Source organism: Pantherophis guttatus, chromosome 3 (genome assembly GCF_059756535.1).
Source record: "Pantherophis guttatus breed Tessera chromosome 3, ASM5975653v1, whole genome shotgun sequence".
Taxonomy (NCBI): Eukaryota; Metazoa; Chordata; class Lepidosauria; order Squamata; family Colubridae; genus Pantherophis; species Pantherophis guttatus.
Genome location: NC_142065.1, coordinates 19,646,567 through 19,665,477, shown reverse-complemented (window position 1 = coordinate 19,665,477; position 18,911 = coordinate 19,646,567). Strand labels below are relative to the sequence as shown.

The 18,911-nt window shown below is 40.1% G+C and overlaps 1 protein-coding gene across 2 annotated transcripts in view; it reads left to right on the top strand.

The window, feature by feature from the left end:
• Nucleotides 1-18,911, top strand: part of DOK5 (docking protein 5) — a 61,903-nt gene that overhangs the window by 21,145 nt on the left and 21,847 nt on the right. For both annotated transcript variants that reach the window (XR_004594010.3, XM_034433038.3), the window contains exon 2: nt 11,119-11,226. Coding sequence is in view for 1 of the 2 variants with exons in the window: in XM_034433038.3 (XP_034288929.1) it covers nt 11,119-11,226 (108 nt within the window). In the remaining variant the exon portion in view is untranslated. The remainder of the gene's footprint in view (nt 1-11,118; nt 11,227-18,911) is intronic.

The following is an 18,911-nucleotide window of genomic DNA, read 5'->3' as shown; positions in this document are numbered from 1 at the left end:
CAGAACTTAATGCTTGCTACAATTTTTGTGAAAGGTCGAAACCTTGCAAAGTTATTCTTACAATTTATTCTGAACCTTGGAGAAGGAAGCATTAAGAACAGATGTGTAATTTTTCTCTACAGGCCACTTACAGTTTATAAAAAGACAGAAGGCACACTCCAGAAAGTAATTTAATTTTATTGAATTTTTATTTTATATTCCACCTTTATTGTTTTGATAAATAATTCAAGTCTGTTGAACATACCTAATACTCCTTCCTACTCCTATTTTCCTCACAAGAACAACCCTATGTAGTGGGCTGGGCTGAGAGAGAGAGAGAAAGAGACATGCCCAAAGTCACCCAGCTGGCTTTCATGCCTAAAATAGGAGTAGAACTCACAGTCACTCATGCCCTAGTCACTTCCCATCTTGACTATTGCAACGTGCTCTACATGGGATTGCCCTTGAAGAACATCTGGAAGCGCCAGTTGGTGCAAAATGCAGTGGCCCACATGGTTTTTTTGCAGACCTCAATGTGCACATGTATCACCTCTCCTGAGATGCAATTCACTATGCTGGTTGTCACCTTTAAAGCCCTTCATGGCTTGGGACGAGATTATTTGAGGGACCGTCTCTTGCCAGTCACATCTACCCAACTCACCAGAGCGGGGAGTCAAGGAATGTTGCGGGTAACATCCCCTACCTAGAGAGATACATCTGGTGGGACCCAGAAGAAGGACCTTCTCCATGATGGCTCCCTCTCTCTGGAACATCATTCCCCCAGAGATTACAATGGCCCCCACTCTTCTGGAAAGCACTGAAGACCTGGTTATGTCGGCAGGCCTGGGAAATGCAGAGTGGGATGGAGCCCATTAAATGGCTCATATGATGTGTTGTTGCCGGGTTGGGGCATGGGGGTTTATTTTATTATATATGATTCTCTCTTTTATTAGTTTTATTGTTTTTTATACAATACTTTTATATTCTTGTAAACTGTCTTGAGTCACCATATGCAAATAGGTAGCAATATAAATCTCCTAAATAAATAGATAACTCATAGTTTTCAGCTTGATGTTTTAACCACTAGACCAGGGATGGCTAACCTTTTTGCCGTCATGTGCCAAAAGTGGGGGGAGAGTGGGGGGGTTGTGCACGCGTGTGCCCACACCCATAATTCAATGCGCCCCGCCCCCTGCACATGCATACGTGACCCCTCCGCATTCCCCCCACTTTTGGCATGCAATGGCATGGTGGATCCGGTAGGCCTGTTTTTCGCCCTCCCCAGGCTTCAGAGGCTTTCTAGGAGCCTGGGGAGGGTGAAAACAGCCTTCCCCACCCCCCAGAGGCCAGAAATAGCCCGTTTCCTGACTTCCGGTGGCCCGGAAGGCCCGAAAATGTGCTGGAGTTGAGCTAGGGCAATGCTCGCGTGCCCACAGATATGGCTCCGCGTGCCACCTGTGGCATGCATGACATGGGTTCGCCATCACGGCACTAGACAATCTGCCTCTAATGGACAGGCTATGAGTTCTGTTGTACTTCATGGGAGAAGCAGTTTCAATGTCCCCATTCTCCGTCACAGACAAGGTCACAAGCTCTACTGTTTCTCTCCAGAAGTATCATAGCAGACTGAATGGTTATTTGCACGGTGTTCATACTCCAGGACTTTCTTAGCCAAATTTTAAAATAAGAAAATGCGGTTAGAAAAATAGTACACTTTATGAGATCGGTTGTGAGCAATACATTTTTTGCTGAAAGAGGCAAACACACATTTACTGTACCAGATGGATCTTCTGCTCAGTTTTTTGTATGGAAGAGAGTTGTGTGTGTCAGCAGAAATTTAACATGAGTGATCAGTGTGAAATACCGGTAACTACATTAAGGTGCTTCGGACCTGTAAAGAGAATGAAAATCAGATTGCAAAACAAATATCTGAAGGAAGACACAGTAATTTGAAAGGGAAGGGAAGATCAAAAAAAATGTCCTGGTTGGATGGAGTTGATAAGGTCTTCAAAAAGAGACAGGTACTCAATATGAAGAGCAAAAGGCAATGTCAGATCTGGGTATGGATGTGATAGAAGATAGGATGGTTGGCAAGGATAAAAAGTAGGTAATATTATGAGGAATGGTGTTGGTGTAAATTTAGCTTTCCTTTTTGTCTCCTTTCGATTCACTTTTCCTTTGCTCATTACTTTTTATTATTTTTATTACTTTTTTGTGTGCTTCGCATAACATTGCTTACCCAAAGAAGATAGATAGATGATAGAAAATAGATGGATGGATGGATAGATACCATGTTTGCCCGAAAATAAGACCCTGTCTTATATTTTTTTGAACCCCAAAATAAGTGCTTGGCCTTATTTTCGGGGATGTCTTATTACTTTGGGACGCATGGAGCAAGATGGGGCTCCTCTTGCCATCTTACCTGATTTCCAGCTCTGTCTCCCTAACCCTAACCAGAGGAAATGGCGGGGACTGGCTGCACATACATTTAAATATTTTCAGGGAGGGCTTATTTTCCGGGGGTGTGTGTGTATTTTAAAGCCCGATTGGGCTTATTATCAGGGGATGTCTTATTTTAGAGGAAACAGGATAGATAGATAGATAGATAGATAGATAGATAGATAGATAGATAGATAGATAGATACTGGAATGCCCATAGTTCTGAGCAGAGAGAAATATCTGCATGAATTATAAGACATAATATCAGAGAAGTAGAACACAGATGAGCTTTGATCATTCAAACCAGTAGAGAGACATTTTCAAAAGACCAATGGTAGTTCAGTCGCATATCATAAGGGATGCCCAGCAGTCTGTGAATGAAAGGAGAAACCAGCCCAATCCACTTATCAGTCTCACTCAGTGTAGACTTTTGGCACTAGATCAGTGGTGGGTTGCCCCTGGTTCGCACTGGTTCTATAGAACCGGTAGTAAAACCGGCGGGAGGCCCCGCCCACTGACCCTGATGTCATGAAAATGCTTCTGCGCAGGCGCAGAAGAGTGTGTGCACAAGCCATGCACGCGCGCGCATGCAGCCCCGTTGCGAACCAGTAGTAAAGGTAAGTAGAACCCACCCCTGCACTAGATCTTTAGTGCCTAGTACTTAGTGCCAATGGCAGCAATTAGAACAGAAAATATAGATTTCTCAATGTGGACTGTGTATCCCAAATTAAATTTTTAAAATGGAAATAATAGAACTGTTTGTATTGTTAAAGAGTCGCCTTATCAGGGAGATGGGTGGCATATCAATAAATAAATAAAAATAAAGAACTTTAAAAATGAAGGAAGATACAGGAACAAATGACTCGCTCATTCTTGCTCCCTTTTGAATCCATTCCTGTTGAAACCATTCCTGTTTCCAACAGAAGTATCTAAATGAAGGCCACAGTCAGATAATGTACCAACATATAGCACAGCTTAACTACATGCTATGTAAAAGTAACACTTTTTATCTCCTTCTATGGTTGAAAATAATGTTTTCAGACATCTGTAAAACATTTTTCCTTGAAATGACCCTGTATCATTACTTTGAAGGACAGCACAGTGCATTTTCATATTATAACATGTAGACACGGAGAGACATACATGCACCCATGTATTAAAATGGTAATCTCTTTGGTCATTTCCTGCAAGACCACTGTTATTCCAGTGAGATGAAAGCTCTTTCCAATGAGATTCAAATGAAAAAAGATCACTGAAGAATCCTGCAAAAAATGGAATTTCAAGCAGAACGGAAGGCCAATGGGCAGACAATAGGGTGAAGAGAAATCTTATTTTAGCATGCCTAGAAGAAGGAAAAAAAGAGGTTTAGGAGATTAGTATACTTTCCTATACATTAAAAAGTGATAATTAAGGGTCCTTCCAAGTCTTACTACAACTGGCATCCGGTGCTGGAAAATGCCAGGCTGATAAACTGCACATTCATATTGTCCTACAGTAGTTGTTCATAGGTAAAGATAAAGGTTCCCCTCGCACATACATGTTAGTCATTCCTGACTTTAGGGGGCGGTGCTCATCTCCATTTCTAAGCCGAGGAGCAAAGCGCTGTCCAAAGATGTCTCCGTGGTCATGTGGCCAGCATGACTAAATGGCAAAGGTGCACGGAACGCTGTTACTTTCCCACCAAGGTGGTCCCTATTTTTCTACTTGCATTTTTACATGATTTTGAACTGTTAGGTTGGCAGAAGCTGGGGCAAGTAACAGGAGCTCACTCTGTTACTCAGCACTAGGGATTCGAACCGCCAAACTGCTGACCTTTCTGATCGACAAGCTCAGCATCTTAGCCACTGAGCCACCGGGTCCCCTTGTTGTTCATACCCACAGCTAAATCAGTAAGATATGCAACATGAAATCATCTGAAGTTTTAACCTTCCTGTGAAGTTGATGTCCTGGTCCACTCTACCAGGTGGGAATGACTGACATCCATATCAGTCCTCCTACTTACTAATCAAGTGATTTCTGGATATGTTTTTCTGTTTTATTTCCAGAAATTGCTTCTGTGAAGCACTGAACATTCTTGTCATTTCAAACAAAATGCTGTAGTTTGTTCCAGGTTAATACCAACAATTCATTTTTACTTCACAGAGGCAGTAAGACCTCTCATCTTGGTTAAATGCTTAACATTGTCTAATCATGTAGAACTATGTTAGAAAAGCTCTAATAATATAATGGTTATAACATTTGCTTTGTACAGGGAAGATTTCTGTTTGAAACCCAGGAGAAGCATCTTGTCTTTAAATACTGTTTTTTCCTTAAATTACCTATGTTTCCTACATTTTATAAATAAGTCCAATGGTACACATTTTATTATTTATCTAATCATCTGAAGTAAAAGGATTTCATTGTGAGCTCCAAATAGTTTTAAAGGTAAAGGTAAAGGTTCCCCTCGCACATATGTGCTGGTTCCCAACTCTAGGGGGCAGTGCTCATCTCTGTTTCAAAGCCGAAGAGCCAGCACTGTCCGAAGATCTCTCCGTGGTCATTTGGCCGGCATGACTAAATGCCAAAGGCACATGGAATGCTATTACCTTCCCACCAAAGGTGGTCCCTATTTTTCTACTTGCATTTTTTACGTGCTTTCGAACTGCTAGTTTGGCAGAAGCTGGGACAAGTAACGGGAGCTCACCCCGTTACACGGCACTAGGGATTCGAACCGCTGAACTGCCGACCTTTCGATCGACAAGCTCAGCATTAGCCACTGAGCCACCACGTCCCTTTTCAAATAGTTTTACCTAAGAAAGCTATAATCTCATTTGACATCTTAGAATATCCTGCTTGAGAATCAGAATTGTGCAACTTTCAAAGGTCTGTCTCATTATGACTGCTGCAAACTGATGGGACGTTGACTCTCATTTTGAAATCAACATTCATATTAGTCCTAAAATGTGAAACAAAATAACAACAACACCCATAACATCTTTTTAAAGACAAAATTCCTGAAAATTCAGTTTATATGTGTGATATATCTTCAGCAGGATTGTGGCTCTCAATCCTTCTGAGGATCTTGATCACTGGAACAATGGTTGAGCCAACCATTGCTCAGAATAGTATGTTGTGTGTATCCTCCCAACAGCAGTTTGTTCAGTAAATTACAGGCAGTCCTTGCTTAATGAGCACATATTCAGTGAATGTTCGACCCTGCGACAACACTGACTCTTTGGTGCTTACAACTGAACCTTGAAGTTTTGGCTGTCGCAGCAGCCCCACAATCACATGATCACAGTCTGGATACCTGACTCCCAATTACAATGCTGCAATGCAGGGGTGAAAATCCAGCAGGTTCTGGAGAACCGGTAGTGGAAATTTTGAGTAGTTCGGAGAACCCCCAAATGCCACCTCTGGCTAGGATGGGAATGGAGATTTTGCAATATCCTTCCCGCAGGAGTGGGGAGGGAATGGGGATTCTTCAGTATCCTTCCCCTGGAGTGGGGTGGGAATGGGGATTTTGCAGTATCCTTCCCTGCCATGCCCACCAAGCCATGCCCACAGAACCAGTAAAAAAAATTGAATTTCACCACTGCTGCAATGTCCCACAGTCACAATGGTCTCCATTTACAGCCTTTTTTGCTAGTTTTCTACAAGCAAAGTTCATGGGGAAGCCAGCAGGAGATTGTATAGAATAGAATAGAATAGAATAGAATAGAATAGAATAGAATAGAATAGAATAGAATAGAATAGAATAGAATAGAATAGAATAGAATAGAATAGAATATTGGCCAAGTGTGATTGGACACACAAGGAATTTGTCTTGGTGCATATGCTCTCATAGGGGAGCCATGTGACATCCTTACTTAATGACCCACAACGATTTGCTTAACAATGGCAACTGAAACTGCCATCACTAAGTGATGCAGTCATATGATGTTGCTTAGTGTTAGAAATTCCAGTCCCAGTTGATATCATTAACCAATGCCTCCTGTATGGTTAAGCAGATTATGTCACAATGAACAAACTCAGTTCACAAAGTGCTTTCTTGGTTTTATGGAGGCATTTGTCAGAACTCAAGAGCGCAGAAATGTTTAAAGGTTGAGATGAAAAAGTTAATTCTAATGTAGATTACAATTAAGAGCCATGCCAAGGCCTATTGTCAGAATCTACTAATTGTCTTTTCCCCTTACATTTTTGGTGTTTTAAAGTGCCATTAGGTGAGCTTTCCTAGTTATTGGCAGCTTGTTTAAGCAGATGTAGAGCTGAAGTTGTAAGTGCCTGTCTGGGGCTAGTGGAAATGAACCAATCTCATTTACTTCTGGCATTCCTTCAGATATTTGATCCTCCATGTTTAGAACAAACTGCTACCGCTTAGCTTCTTGGCTGTGAAAAACCTGCCTTAATAGTTGCCATATGCTTGGGATCAATAGAGAAAAGTGAAGTTCTTGCTATTCCTTGGCTTTAATGAAAGCAGCAAATTAATCATTTTGAAGAATCAGCACTCGGGGATACATTAAGCCTCCTTTGTCCTTATGCATGTTTTTCTGCAGTCCTTATACACAAAAACAACAACAACAAAAATGAAATCCTGACAATGCATTTCATTGGACTCTCTAAATAGTGATATTGCTCTCATTTTTCACCTGAACATAGGTTATGTTTTGTAGTAGAATGAATGTGACTTTTGGGGATGCACCAGTAATCTAGCTTCCTTCCTTCCTCCCTCCCTCCCTTCCTCCTCCTCCTGTTCTTCTATGTGGATTGGGCACCATATCTATTGAAACAATGGTAGGAGAACTGCCCAGGATGCATGTAGCACACTGAGAAATTTAGTTCTAAACTACTATTACTAGTTGTTGTTGTTGTTGTTGTTGTTGTTGTTGTTGTTCTTCTTCTTCTTCTTCTTCTTCTTCTTCTTCTTCTTCTTCTTCTTCTTCTTCTTCTTCTTCTTCTTCTTCTTCTTCTTCTTCTTCTTCCTCTCCCTCTCCCTCTCCCTCTCCCTCTCCTCCTCCTCCTCCTCCTCCTCCTCCTCCTCCTCCTCCTCCTCCTCCTCCTCCTCCTCCTCCTCCTCCTCCTCCCTCCTGGCTCAGGAATGGTACTGTAGGAATGGTGAAAGGGATAGTAGGAAGCACAACATTTTTTCCTGCTTTTTGGAACAGGGATAAATTAGTGATTTTCCAAGACAGGGATTTCATTGATGCTCTTGTATTGATAAGGTGCATTTTATATATCTATCTAAGTATATGGTTTATAGCTTGACTCACTGGGTGGATCCAGCCAGTTGTGATTTATGAAAGATATAGCGCAAAGTTGGACAAGGTGTGGCCTTTCTTATGTTGCTGAGCCTCAACTCCCAGTTTCCCATGTCATTATCCATTGTACCTGAAATTGTCAGGATTTGAAAATCAACACCATTATGTCACTTCCTAGGTTAATCGAAAGCAATGTGAACAATGGTTAATTCCAACATCTGCCCAGGTGATGAGACAGAGAATATTTTTTTCCTAGTGCTACCTGGAGATGCTATACCTGTCTTGCATGCAAAAGCTGGATGTTGTATTTTTGAGCCTTGATATTTTCCCCAAAGGAAAATGAAGTAGTAGACTAAATTTGAAGTTCCTCTCCTGCCAATACGTGTTTAGAATATATCCCAAAACATGTTGATGCTCTGGGATGAGACTTTCTGCTTGATGCTCTGACAACAGTTTTATCACCTGAATGGCTTGTCAAAGACAGTAGCTTTAAGAAAAGGAAAAGAGGGGAAAACAACCGAGAGTATCTATTGAGCTGTGTTTTTCAAACAGCTTCATTTACCCACATTCAGTTGAGCAGAAAGACACAAACAGATGCTCTGAATAATTGCTTTGAATGGATATGATAGTGTTCATGGAAACAATAATATAATTAATTAAGAATTTAATTATTAAACATTTAATGTGGTTTGTGGTATGTTCACAAAATTCGAAAACTTTCTGCCATTACATTGACTGTAGTGAATTGAATCAAAAGATGGTTTAATTGCATATGTCCTGGTTAAAAGACGGAAGCACTGAAGACTGAACTTTAATCTTGTAGCCATCAAATTTCTGTTCCAGAGATTTCATCCACCCACCTGTAATTTTTAAGAAATTACAAGTCTTACAAAAAGTCTTACACTTATAAATATGGGGTACTTACTGGTGCACAGCGTTCTAAAACCACAGCAGGACAAGTTGTTGCCAAGGAAATGAATTTTAACCAAGAACAAACTTGATTGTATGTTACAGTTGTAAAGTACAACATAACAATTGTATGCTAATAACTGTTGCTTTTAACTGCATTTTTAGCTTATAAATGTTGTGTCATTTATGTCCATTTCAGTTAGCTCAAAACCTTGGTGGTACTGGATTTAGTTCTCCTAGTTTGTTAGGCTCCCAAACCAAGAAAGACACGTAGTGATTTTTTCAAACTGAATTCTTTATTGGTCCACACCTATAGACAGACTCTTGCCAGACTAAACACTCTATTATTTGCATCTGCCATATACTCTGAGAATTATTAGGGAGGAACTGTCTTCACCTTCTTTCTCTCACACAAGGTATCTCAACTGAGTTATCCTTATTTGTCTGGAATGCACCTCCCTATCTCCTAGGAATCCAGCTTGCTGCAGTCTATCACATCATATAGAATCAGAAGTTCCTGACTTCTGTAAAGTAAACAGAGTAAAGTTTGGTCCTTTAAAAGAAAATCTATTAACCATAGTAGGTCAGTACATTTATCAAGACTGAACAGAGCGAAGAAGAGCAGAGCTCTTCATCAGACAAGAGAAAATAAAGAGCTGGGAAGAATAAAAAAACTCAGCTAGGTGTTTCAACTATAAACTCTCCATTGAGATTTTGGAGATTGTACACTAAATGTAGACTAAATCAGAGGTAGTAGTTGTCATTATATGATTACAACTGATTTTACATGGTCAATGAATAAAAGTTAAGCTTATCCTGAGAGACAGTTCCCATTTATCTTCTAACATTCCAACATATCAAAGTATTGCAACCAGGATATATAAATATTTACAATTATCAAAATTTTCAGATGTTTTTGACTATATCATTCTTATTCAAGATCCTTCCAACTTTCATTTCATATTCCTGCTAAACAACATTTAATCGTTTTTATGGCCACCACATTGATGATTGGGTGAATAACACAAGGCTGAAACAGATTTTTTTTTAATTTTTTTAAAAAAAAATTAACCTAAGCAAAAGAAAAAAAAAAGCAAGGGGAGAGACAGTAAGAGCATAATACATCTGAAGTCAAACTTTCTCAAGACCCTTCACAATCCTACATTCTTTCCAAGATATCTTCAGGTTCTGGCAGATCAATCTGACAAAATCTATGTGGTTACTATTGGTCAACAACTTGATGGCACATTGTCATCATCATCATCATCATCATTATCATCATCATCATGAAGTGGGGCGTTCATTCCTTCTTCCAGCTGTTGATCAATGTCTATTCTGACACTCCCTTGGCAATATAATAATCAACATTCATGCTTTTAAGTAACTGATTTCAGAATACAAAATTGTAAAGTTTTAGGTATTTGGTCCAGAAACACAGCCTTACTCAGATGGAAGAAGAGTGACACCATGCTGATGTAAATGTTCAGAGAATAAGTAGATGGGGAAGAGACATCAGAACCATTCAGTGGTGTTTTGTTGCATGTAATAAAATGGAACAGTCCCTCCCCCTATTTACCTTGTTGGATTCCAGGCACAGAAACTGACTACAATAATAGTTAAATTATATTTTAATTCTGGCAGTGGGTCAGATTGCACCTGACTTTGGCAGAATACTTTGCAAGGTTGATATAGCATTAATAATTCACCCACCATCTCTTTGGTTCTGCATTCCATTCTGTAATGACGTAATAGCTGCCTCCAAACAATCTCCCTACGATAAAGCCATTCCTGAAAAGTTCTCCTAAATTACTGATGAAGCCATGCTGGCTACAAAATTCTGGGAGTCCATACATCATAAAGCTGCTAAAATAGAGGAACACTGATGAGGAAGACAGTGACAGTGACTGATATTGATATTACTCCTTATTTTCTAAACTGCTAAGACAATCAGTCGAGCTGTAAAAGATAGTCTCACTGAGAGCAGTCTAGAAATACTAAAATATGTTTATCCCATATGTAATATTTGAAAAAGCTAAATGACATGAAAACACCACAGAGTCAGAAAAGTTACAACAGGATTCTTGTGTTATCTATGAACTTGACTATCAGGAAATTTCTCCTTAGTTCTAGGTTGCTTCTCTCCTTGTTTAATTTGGTCATTCAAAAAAAAAAAAAGGCTTCCATGTGTAGTATGATTATGAATTAATGAGTGAATGTAAGAGAAAAAAACAAAGTGGTGAGTGCTGACATCTGAAAATTTTCATAGTTGCACAGTGATTTTGAATTATTTACTGGTCTATAACAGTATAATCTCTTAACCCAAAACTAGGATGTTATTTGTGACGTTTAATTGCTGAGATGGGTCCCAAAATACTTGAACTTCAAGTCTCTTGGAATCACTGGACAAATTGCATAGACCTAATTTTAAATCCTAGATGGAGGATTTAAACATGTTTAGATGGATAAGTGCGTATGGATATTTATGAGTGTATATTTTCATAAAACCATTGTCATACAAGTCATGGGGAAGTATGTTTGTGTATGTTTTTCATAGATTTATCAGAGATGTTGGCTAGTCTTCAAGAAAGCATCCAGCAAAGGGCCCAGAAGAATGGAGAAATTTTCAGATGAGCGTGCTGCATACTTCAGATGTTATCACAAGGTAAGAAGAATTAAAAGAATTGGATGAGATGCTTCTCCCACGGTTTCATGCTGTGATGAAAATCTTATGCAAATTGTTTAAATTGGCCTTTTGTGCCAAATCATCTAAAGACATACACCGTTTACTGACATTTAAAGAGAATTAAAGTTGGGATTGTTCTGGTTTTATTAGCACTTAATCTAGGGATGTCTCTTTGTCTCCTTTGTGGGGACAAAGGAAATCAAGATGGTAGTTTAATCATGAGATCTGAATCACCACCTTGGTATTTGCATTCCTTGCCCCAGCTTAATCATGTTACCTATACCGATATAGAAACCAGAGTCATCTGGTTGAATTGGATGCTATATAAATTATATAAATAAAGGAAAAAAATTATCAAGGCATGCAAGTTTAATAGTCTTCAGCCCTTCTAGTTAAATGTTAATATAATCAATATACTCCCTCTCCCCACCCCCCAAAAAAGGAGATGAAAAATTCTTGGAGTTTAAATGCAATATTCCATGCTTTGTCAAACGATAGATGTTATCATATTAAACTTTTGCTTGCAGTTTCTTTATTATTAAGGGAATTTATAACAAAATTTAGTAGTCTTACTTCAGATTTTGGGATGTTAGGATAATGGTATGAAATTTATTTGGGGAAGTAGATGATAACATGCCTAGTACATTTGATTCAGCTTTTTGTATTCATTATGTATTTTTGGTTCCTTCGTGCATTCCATTGATAAGGCCACTCACCTTACTAAATTCAATTCAAATTCAAATCTTTATTGTCAGTGCACAACATATGTACAATGAGATTGGTACTATGGTGTCTTTGGGTGGCTGACAATAGTTGCAATATAATGTAATAAAAATCGAACACACAAATATATAATTGGTGGTTAAGATAAAACAAACATCCATCAACATAACCATACCCTGGGCTCCAATTGATGCTCCAACCCATATGCCTGGGAACACAGCTATACAGTATATTACAAATAACTTCATTGGGTGTTAAATTGTGTTTGGCATATTTTATTGTACCTCTTATACACACAGAACCATCTTCTTAAGTGCCCTCTAGATGTGTTCTTCCAGTTGTTACATTTTCTAGCCAAGATACTTATTGACTTTGCTCAGTGAGCATTCTTGGATTTAATAGTCCAAGCGTTAAGGAATTCTACTACAGTGATTAGTTGAATTTTGAGATTTTGGTAGCTACGATCAAGTTTGGATGAGACTTTGGCTTCAGATTGTTATTGTTGTTGCCTAGACTATTATATGATTTTGAAACAGCATTCTTTCTTTTAAACTGCCATACATCTAAGAGAAAATGGATCATTTTTAGCATTTTTCATCAGTTGTATAAATCTCCAAGGCTCAGATAAGGTATAAATAAGAACACAAGAACTTGTGACCTTTCAGAAGTGTATTAAGTTCATTACTTTTTGGAATACAGTTGCTGGATACAGCCTGGTTAAATAAATCTTCCTGACCCTTATATCTCCATCTTCCCTTGAGCAAGGATTGTCCTCTCTGGGAGCTAAAGAAACATGTCTTTTTAGGTGCTCTTCTTAAGGTACAGATGTTCAAATAGCCCTTTCATGCATGACTTTCAGAGAGTCTCTAAAGATTTTGATCCATCTCAGGATCTGGGTTGTTGTGACTATTCTGCTTGATAAGGAGTTTGCCTGTTGGTTTTCAGTGCTTAGATTTCTGCTATTAGATATGGTGATTTATGATTTTCAGTTTTCATTTTCATTATGCTCATGATATTTATCTTGCCTATTTGTGTTATCTGTTTTAACCAACATTATGGATTTCAGAATGTGTACAACACCCAGTTAAACTGGAAATGCTTATTAGCATTGCAAATTAATAATCTCTCTTTCTCTCCTCCCCCCCCATGTGTGTGTGTGAGAGAGAGAGAGAGAGGAGGGAGGAAGTATGTGTGTGAGAGGGAGTGTATGTGTCCTATTATGTGAGGATCACATGCTCTGTCTGGAAAATATATGTGTAATTCCATGCTGCGTTATGATAACTATACTAGACCTTTACTTATTTTTTAAGCTTTGGCAGCGCAGCTTAATATATTAGAAAAATGGGATTTAGGTGTGGTGTTTAGGAGCCTTGGAGCAAGAAAGATAAGCTTCTGGTAGCTGATCCATTTTATTTGACTTGAGAAACATTTAAGAAATAAAAATCATGTGCAAACTGTGTTTGAATCTTTTTAAAATCCCCTTAAATTTTCCCCATCTATCTACATTTGCCTGCTGCATAATGTGTACAGTATTGATTATTAAAGCTTTGAAATTATGTGCCATGCTTGGAATCTTAAGACATAAAAACTCACAAAGCCTTCTCTGGACCTGGCTGTTTTATCAAACTATCGTCCAGTCTCCAACCTTCGCTTTGTGGCAAAGGTTGTTGAGAGTGTAGTGGCATGACAGCTTCCCCAGTACCTGGATGAAGCAGACTATCTGGATCCGTTCCAGTTGGGCTTCAGGCCTGAGTATAGCATGGAAACGGCATTGGTAGTATTGGTTGATGATCTCTGGAGGGCTCGGGACAGGGATTGTTCCTCTGTCCTGGTCCTATTAGATCTCTCAGCAGCTTTTGATACCATCGACCATGGTATCATGCTGCGCCGGTTGGAGGGGTTGGGGTGGGGGGCACCATGTTATGGTGGTTCTCCTCCTTCGTTTCTGACCGTACGCAGTCTGTGTTGGCAGGGGGGCAGAGGTCGACCGTGAGGCGCTTAGTTTGTGGGGTGCCTCAGGGGTCGGTTCTCTCACCCCTCCTGTTCAACATTTATGTGAAGCCACTGGGTGAGATCATCCATGGCTTCGGGGTGGATTTCCATCAGTACGCTGATGATACTCAGCTGTACATTTCCACCCCAGGCCACCCCAATGATGCCCTTGAAGTGATGACCCGATGCCTGGAGGCCGTACGGATCTGGATGGGGAGAAACAAGCTCAGACTCAACCCCTCCAAGACCGAGTGGCTGTGGTTTCCGGTGTCCCGTCATAGTCAGTTGGTTCCATCACTGACTACAGCGGGTGAGATTTAGGCCCCCTCAGAGAGGGTTTGCAACTTGGGTGTCCTCCTGGACTCACAGCTGTCTTTAGAAGACCATCTGATGGCTGTGGCAGGAGGGCTTTTTATCAGGTTTGCCTGATCCACCAGTTGCGTCCCTTTCTGGACCGGGACACCTTGCGCACGGTCACTCATGCCCTCATCACTTCTCGTCTGGACTACTGTAACGCTCTCTACATGGGGCTCCCGTTGAAGAGTGCCCAGAGGCTCCAGCTGGTCCAGAATGCGGCCGCACGGGTGATTATGGGGGCGACTCGATGCTCCCATGTAACACCATTCCTGCGTGAGCTGCACTGGCTCCCGGTGGTCTTCCGGGTGTGATTCAAGGTGTTGGTTGCCACCTTTAAAGTGCTCCATGGCATAGGACCTGGGTTCTTACGAGACCGCCTTCTGCCTCCAATAGCCTCCCATCGACCAGTACACTCCCACAGAGAGGGTCTCCTCAGGGTGCCAGGGTGCCTGGCGACCCCCAGGGGGAGAACCTTCTCTGTGGGGGCACCTGCCCTCTGGAACGAGCTGCCCCCGGAGATTCGTTGGATTCCCGACATCCGTACCTTTCGCCACACCCTTAAAACACTATTATTCCATCAAGCAGGGCTGGCCTAAAATATTATTTTAATGGGTTATTTTATTTTAGATTATTGGCCAAACTATTTAATAATTTTAAATTGTTTTTAACTTTTATATGGTTGGTTTTTTATCTTGGCTGTACACTGTCCTGAGTCCTTCGGGAGAAGGGCGGTATAAAAATTTAATAAAACTCAAACCCAAACTCATGGATTTTCAAAACCATGTTCAAAGGTCATGGAAAAAAAAAAAACAGAGAAAAGGCCAAGAACTTATCAGTTCTTCTCAATGTGACCAGTATCTATGCTGCTGCATACAGAAAGTCACCCAGTGATCTGGTCTTTGTTAATTTGCATCACATAATTAAATGTGCCATTTGATATGGAAGAACTTATTATGTTAAATGCCTATGCTGGTTAGTCCAATTCAGTGGTGGGATTCAAAATTTTTTGCTACCGGTTCTGTGGGCATGGCTCGGTGGGTGTGGCATGGCTTGGTGGGCATGGCAGGGGAAGGATACTGTAAAAACTCCATTCCCACCCCACTCCAGGGGAAGAATACTGTAAAATCTCCATTCCCTCCCCACTCCAGGGGAAGGTTACTACAAAATCCCCATTTCCTCCCAATCAGCTGGGACTTGGGAGGCAGAGAATAGATGGGGGTGGGGCCAGTCAGAGGTGGCATTTACCGGTTCGCTGAACTACTCAAAATTTCTGCTATTGGTTCTCCAGAATTGGTTAGAATACCAATTCTGCTGAATACCACCTCTGGTCCAATTCCTTGTTCCCCTGTACTATGAAAAATATTGAATATACTAGTTCTTTTCTTTGCTGTATTATGCACCTGCACTTGTTTTGCTGAGGACCAAAATAAAGATGTATTTTAAATCTGACCAATTCTTTTATCTTCTTCATTTGTTTGTCTATAGAAATTGGGGAGATCCATCTTTGCAGCAATAAAATTTTAGGTTGGCACAGAAAGTATGTAGTTTGCAATAACATTGAGTAAACCAATTATTGAAGCAGATCTTGACCTTTTTTTTCTCTTTCCCATTCACATTATTAATACAAAATGTTATTAATACATTAATATTAATACAAAATGTAAGTGGTTCATCCAAAGCTCTCTGAATGATGAGGGAATTAGAGCCGGAATATAGTATCTTGAATTAAGTAATAATTAATTCTTTTCTCTTCTCTCAAAAGGCAATTTTATTTCTTGCTATGCATAACTTCCCAAAATAAATTCTGTCCTGCTTAGAAGAAGAAAAAAAGTTTCTGAACTCAGAGTTACTAGCCACCAACAAAACTGTTGCTATGATTGCCTTATATCCTGAAGATAAATTTAATCGAAGAAAGTCTATCTAGGGCAGGGGTATCAAACTCAAGGCCTGCGGGCTGGATCCGGCCCCCGATGTCCTGGAAAAATGTAAGGGGCTGGCCCATGCTGCTTCAGTCCAGTCTACCTGCATTGCTTCGGCCCCGTCTACCCAATGCAAAGAGGAAACACCGGGTCAGTGTGGCTTCGGTCCAGTCTACCCAGTGCAAAGAGGAAACATGCCAGCAGTTTGGGGAGTGGTGTCAAGCTGGCCACATCCACCCAGTCACCCACACCCACCCAGTCGGTCACACCCCATGAGTGGCGTCAAGCTGGCCACACCCACCCAGTTGGCCACACCCACCCAGTCGGCCACATCCACCCAGCTCCCGAGGTCATCCACAGCCCTGATGTGGCCCTCAATGAAATTGAGTTTGACACACCTGATCTAGAATATATTAAGATATTTCAATGAGAGTTAATAAAGTTTTAATATTAGCTTTATTAATTTACATTTTTTCCCTGTGGTCTGAATTTCTGTTGCCTAATACCTGCTGTTATTATTAAGTCTGTTTCTGTATTTTGAATGTTATACTGGGAATTTTAAAAAAAATTCCAGAAGAAAGCTCAGGAGAACCGCTTTTGTATAATGCCAAGTTATTCCTGGGTATATCATATATGTAACTAGTAATTGAGCTTGAAATTGGAGGTGACTTCATTTTCCCCACTTTTAACTTGCAATTTAGACTGGTTTTGAAAGATTTTGTTAAGTCGGAATAAATACACATCTTCAATTACCATCAAGAACTCAACAGTTTGAAATCTACTGCAAGGTGATGATGGGTGGTAAAAATTGGGGTTGCCATTACTGACAAGACCTAATTATATAATGTTACTTATGGTCAGATTTAGAATGATAAAGCTTGAATAGACATTACTGAAGTTATTGAACTTTGCTGTTGTGTTCCAATAAGCACCATAGATTGAAGTTTGTTTTAATTTCGCAGAGCCAGATCTGATAATTTTGTTCTTATCACTTTAATGATTTATTGCAGTTGTTCAGCTGACTTATGCTTAGCTCCTTCGGTGATGTCTTAGGCTAACTGATAACTAACACACTTATTTATAGATATGAGGCCTTGGATGAACTTTTCCATCATCAGGAAGGACCTGTGAATGGAATGCTTCTTCATCGGATTGTAAACTCTTCCTTGTAAGGGACAAAATTCAGCATCCAAGCCATGATTAAAACAAATGTGTCTGAATCCTCCAATGTGCATTGGAAAGGAGTTTTCAATTCAAATCTGACCAATTTAATTTTAAGTAACAAAAGTGAGCAGCAGTATAAGGAGAATTATTAGACGATTATAACAGTTTCCCTGTGAGAACAGATAGTACAGAAGAGAATTCGTATTGGTAACACAGGGTTGTATTGTGGAGTCCTTGGTGCTCTCTGAGCTTGGTTGTTTTGTTACAGTCATTTCATTATCAAACTAGTTAACATCATGAAGCCACCTAGTTTATAATGGAATGTCCGCAAGAAAATAACCAAGCTCAGAAAGCACCAAGGACTCCACAGATACCACATCTGGGGCTTTCAAATTTAGGGTAGATGTGGACACCATAGCCATCAATGTTCTGTTTGCACTCTATAGCCCCCTAAGATCAGTGGCAAAATGGTTAGTTTTTTGGGGTGGAGGGGGGTTTCCATCTTAAACAAGGAACACAATGGCTCAGTGACTAAAACACTGAGCTTGTCGATTGAAAGGTCGGCAGTTCAGCGGTTCGAATCCCTAGTGCCACGTAATGGGGTGAGCTCCCATTACTTGTCCCAGCTTCCCTAGCAGTTCGAAAGCATATAAAAAATGCAAGTAGAAAAATAGGGACCACCATTGGTAGGAAGGTAACAGTGTTCCGTGTGCCTTTGGTGTTTAATCATGCTGGCCACATGACCACAGAGACGTCTTCAGACAGCACTGGCTCTTCGGCTTTGAAACTGAGATGAGCACTGCTCCCTAAAGTCGGGAATGACTAGCACATACATGTGAGGGGAACCCTTACCTTTAGCCTTACCTTCCCTCTTAAAAATATGAGAGGCATTTCACTAATTCAACTATTAAAATATTTAAATTATCTGAAAAGCCCTCAAGAAAAATAAACTCATGCTCCATCTTGTGATCTCCATACTATTCTCATAACATCGGGTGTCTAAATGATAAAATTGGGGCTATTGATTTTAAGAAAGTTGTCTAGGAATGGATTGGAAGCCATCTTTTGTATTAGGCCTTCAGGCTTGACAGCTACAGGGAATCACATATAGGTACCGATGTTTTACTTAGCATAAACATGTGGATAGAGATACATTCTAATAATGTTAAAACTTGCATTCATTAACTGAAATTAAACGTAGGGATGCTCAGGTATCTCTTTAAGGATAATCATTGTTTATTAGTCGTTGTTATCTTCTGTTTTCATTCTGAACAAGTAGCTTAATTGAAATTCAAAATGAACAACAATGTAAAAAGGCTGTTTTTTTCTCACCTGTCAGTTGAGTTCGGTGTTAGAAGGGGTATTCTAATATGACAGTGCTCTGTGTTTTCCAGGTTAGCAATAGTTTGAACTTGACTTCTCTGAAAACATTCAATGTGACTTCAGACTCCATTCCAGATACCATTGTCCCCCTGGGAATTTTGAATGAAATTCTGCCTAATCAGTGTG